The sequence below is a fragment of the Myotis lucifugus genome, unplaced genomic scaffold, assembly GCF_000147115.1.
Source record: "Myotis lucifugus unplaced genomic scaffold, Myoluc2.0 scaffold_415, whole genome shotgun sequence".
Classification (NCBI taxonomy): Eukaryota; Metazoa; Chordata; class Mammalia; order Chiroptera; family Vespertilionidae; genus Myotis; species Myotis lucifugus.
In genome coordinates, this window is record NW_005871463.1 from 588790 (window position 1) to 592579 (window position 3790).

General features: G+C 63.7%; 1 protein-coding gene across 1 annotated transcript in view; it reads right to left on the bottom strand.

Annotated features, from left to right (window-relative positions):
- Nucleotides 1-2544, bottom strand: part of CARNS1 (carnosine synthase 1) — a 6723-nt gene extending 4179 nt beyond the window's left edge. The window contains 8 exon segments of the mRNA XM_023743853.1: nucleotides 8-157; nucleotides 1166-1251; nucleotides 1341-1515; nucleotides 1729-1862; nucleotides 1865-1916; nucleotides 1918-1962; nucleotides 1964-2217; nucleotides 2455-2544. Coding sequence (XP_023599621.1) covers nucleotides 8-157; nucleotides 1166-1251; nucleotides 1341-1515; nucleotides 1729-1862; nucleotides 1865-1916; nucleotides 1918-1962; nucleotides 1964-2212 — 891 coding nt within the window. The 5' untranslated portion in view covers nucleotides 2213-2217; nucleotides 2455-2544.
- Between the last annotated feature and the right edge of the window lie 1246 nt (nucleotides 2545-3790).

A 3790-nucleotide genomic window follows, 5' to 3' on the forward strand; every position in this document is an offset into this window, starting at 1 on the left:
CCAGCGCAGCCTCGGCGGCCGTCTTGACGCTCCGCCGCACGCCCGCCACCTGAGCCGCCGCACCCAGGCCGCACTGGGCCAGCGCCACCTCCAGCGGACGTGGCAAAGAGTTCTGGTGCCGTAGAGGCCGGTTCCCCCGGCCCACCGCGCACACCACCTGGGCAGGCCGTGGCTCAGGGGACTGGCCCAGGAGGAGTCCTCCCAGGACACCCCCCACCACCACCACCCCGTGCATGCTGCCCCCTGTGCCAAGATCCAGGCCAGACCCCTGGGGACATCCAGAAGCCCAGTTCTCCGAAGTGACTTACGTTGCACAAACCACCTCCACAGCCACTGCCCATCTGGTCCCTAGACCCCTGGGGCACTCCACCCAGGTTCCATCCCAGCTGGGGTCTCTGCTCCCTGAGGCCTCCAAGCATGCTGGCTCCTAGCTCCTGCAGCCCCGGGCACCTGTGCCACCCTGGTGTGCCCCAGCCCAGCAGCTCCTTGAGGACAGGACTGAGCCTCTCCCTCTCTGCTTGGCCCAGAGCTGTACACCCAGGAGGGTCCCCAAGCCTTCCTGAGCTCCCAGCTTGGAGGCCCCACCTAAGGGCTCCAGGCCCTGGAGGTTTGTCAGGGACCGGGGTCGGCCTCTTCTGTGGGCAAGAGCTCCTTGGGAAGAGGACTCAGCCCCAAGCCCTGGGCGGCAGCATGGGGATCAGTCAAGGCTCCTGATGTGGGAGGGGCGCAGGGAGGGTTGGAGGAGCATGAAAAAGGGCCAGACCCAGGAGTCCTCCCAGAGGCAACCAAGATCCCCCTCAATGATGTTGTCCTCTTGCCCTAGCCGGTGTGGCTCAGTTGGTTGTAGCGTTGTCCCAAACACCAAAAGGTGGGCTTAATTCCCCGTCAGGGCACATATCCAGGTGGTGGATTTGATTCCCCAGTTGGGGTGCTCACAGGAGGCAACTGATTGATGTTTCCTCTCTCTCTCATATGGATGTTTCTCTCTTCCTTCCTCTCTCTCTAATATCAATAAAAACATTAAAGTGTTATAAAAAATAAACATATATAAAAAATATTTTTTTAAAAAGATTTTGTCCTCTCTGCCCAGGGGCCCTCATCAGCTCAGTGGGGCTGGACTGGGGTGTGGCAGCAGGGTCAGGACCTAAACCTGGGCCGCCCTCACCTTGCTCAACAGGGGCCTGTCACCCTGTGTCCGACACACCACAGCACAGATCCGCAAAGCCAGCTCCGGACCTGGCGGGGGATTTCCTGGGGGGAGACGGTGAGGCCTGAGCCCAGCACAGCAGCCAGGAGACCGAGCCGAGCTCCCACCCCTGGCCGGCTCAGGTGGCTCTCACCTGGGGAGGGCAGCCGGGCAGGTGGGCACACAGCCTCCACCAGGACACTCTCCTCCTCCTCCAGTTTCTCCAGCAATGCCACCACCGTGTCCGCCACTGTGCCCACCTCTGCTCGTGGGTGCAGACGGAGTGCCTGCCGCCCCCGCCAGCGCCAGCTGCTGAGCTTGATGGCCACCTGCAACCACAGCAAGGGGAAGGGGCTTGCTCCCCACCCCTGTGCCTGTGGGATGAGGTGTCACAACGTAGGATGAGAGGGCAGGGGGTGGCCGCAGAGATGGGGTGGCAACAGGACACAAAGGTGGGGGTAACTTCCCAGCAGGACTTGGTGACCATCCATGGGTCCCATCCTGTGGCATCTACACAGACCTCGAGGGCAGGAGCCTGTTACCTGCAGGGCATCACCCAGGGCCTCCGAGTGCAGAAAGGCCCCTACTTCCTCCTTGACCAGTGTCTCCTGGCCCTCTTTGCCACTCAGCTCCACCAGCCGGAGTCCCGGGCTGCCATCCCCTCCCCGAAGCAGCGTGGTGGCTTGTAGGTGAAAGCCAGGGTAGCTTGGCACAGCACGCCGCCTCGTTGGGGCCAGCAAGTGCCTGGTCAGCAGCCGGTCCTCCAGCAGCCGGGCCCAGCTCTGCCGAGGCTCCGGTGGGGCAGGTGAGATCGCGAGCGAGCTCAGCCGCTTCCCTCCCCTGGCCAGGACCCGGTCCCAGGCCCACCAGGAAGTAGGTGGCTTGGCGCTGGGGGACAAAGTCATCCAGGAAGGTCAGGCCCCCCGGGTGGAAGCTCACTGCCTTGGAAACCAGCAGGGCCGCCTCTCCTGGCCGCCCTGGTGCCGGCACCTTTGTCAGCCACGCAGGGGACAGGCAAAGCAGCATGTTTCCTGTGGGCAGACGGGGGAGAGTGGCTGGCCAGGGAAGGCTTCCTGTCCCATGCCCTCCTCCTCCAGCCCGGGCCCTGGGCAGTGGGGGCAGCTGCTCCCAGAACCCACCCCCGCTCTGAGCATGGCAGCTGGCACCCCGGAATGGTGGCAGCTGCCAGGGTTGGCGGGTATTTTGGGATGTGGCTGGGCCAGGGCAGGGCTGCCCTTTCTGTAGGAGGGGGTGGGGTGCACACTCACCGGGACTCTGGACCCCACCCTCCAGCAGCACAGACAGAAAGGTGCTGGGGGATCCCAGAATGCACAGGGTCACTTCTGCCCCAGGGCAGCCTCGAGGGAAGAGAACAGGCCAAGCTCACCAGGGGCTCCCTGCTTTTCTCCCTGCCCACCTCTCCTGACCCCCATGGCCCTTCTGGGTATAGATGAGAGCAGTTAAAGGGACAGAGGGGAAGCTAGAGAGGGAAGAGGAAGCGCTGCCCACCCCTGCCCTGGGAGGCTAGCTCCCTTCTCTCTGCAGCTGGTCTAGAAGGCGCTGGAGGTGGCGTGACCAGAGACCTTGGTTCTAGCCTGAGCTCCGCCACTGACTTTCCTGGGACCCTTGGCCCCTGTGCAGTGGGAGGAGGAGCCTCTGCACCTCGTTTTCCAGTCTGTACAACGCAGCCGAGGCTGGTTCTTCCTGTATTTTAGAGCTTTGGTGGCCACTGATACGTAAAACAGGTGAAGCAGGCAAGGAGGCTGGGGTCCCATCTGCTGGCTGCCTCTACTGCAGCTCCCAAGACCAGACACTTCTCTGGAAGCCGGGGCTCCACAGACCATGGGCTGCAAACTCCGGGGCTGGACCTTCTGGGGGTGGAGGGAAGCCTAGGTCTCTGACGTGACTGGTGCCAGAGGCCCGTGGAAACAATGCCTGCCTGCCTGCCTGCCCGAAATTGGCCCGGGCTTCAGACCTAGTCACAGCCTGGGGGAAGGGACTGACCTTGACAGGGAGGGAAGCAGGCTGGGCTGCGGGCACCTCCCTCACCCCAGGGGTTCCCCCTCCGTGGAGCCCTTGGGCACCTGTGCGGGGCACCTGGCTGCGGTCCTGGGTCTCCGGAAGGCCAGCTTGCTGCAGGCAGCTCTGCAGGAGGCTGTAGTAGTAGGCAGTCCAGGCCCGCGCCTCTGCCCCTTCGGGGGAGCCCTTGCAGTCCAGGCCCACGTCCACGCGCCAGGAGCCAGGGAAGCAGTCTGGGGGTGGCAGGCCCGAGCCTCCTCCCCACGGGCCCTCCTTGTCTTCCAGGCCCTTGGAGCCCAGGGGGCAGTCCCACTGGGGACCCAGCTGATCCGAGGAGAGCTGGGGGGCAGGGGGCGAAAGTGGTGGGTGTTGGGCAGGGTGAGCGCAAGGGGCGCATTAAGTCACTCAAGAGTGACTTAACCTTGGGTTACATTCAGGGCAGACCCCGCCCCAAGAACCAGGGGAGGCTGCGGTTGATTGGGGAATGAAGACCAGTAATGTGTAGGTGGGAATGCTTTGCAGACTGTACGTGCAGTGCCCTCAGGGAGGGTGCTGCTGGCTGGACCTCGCTTCCCCCACCCCTAC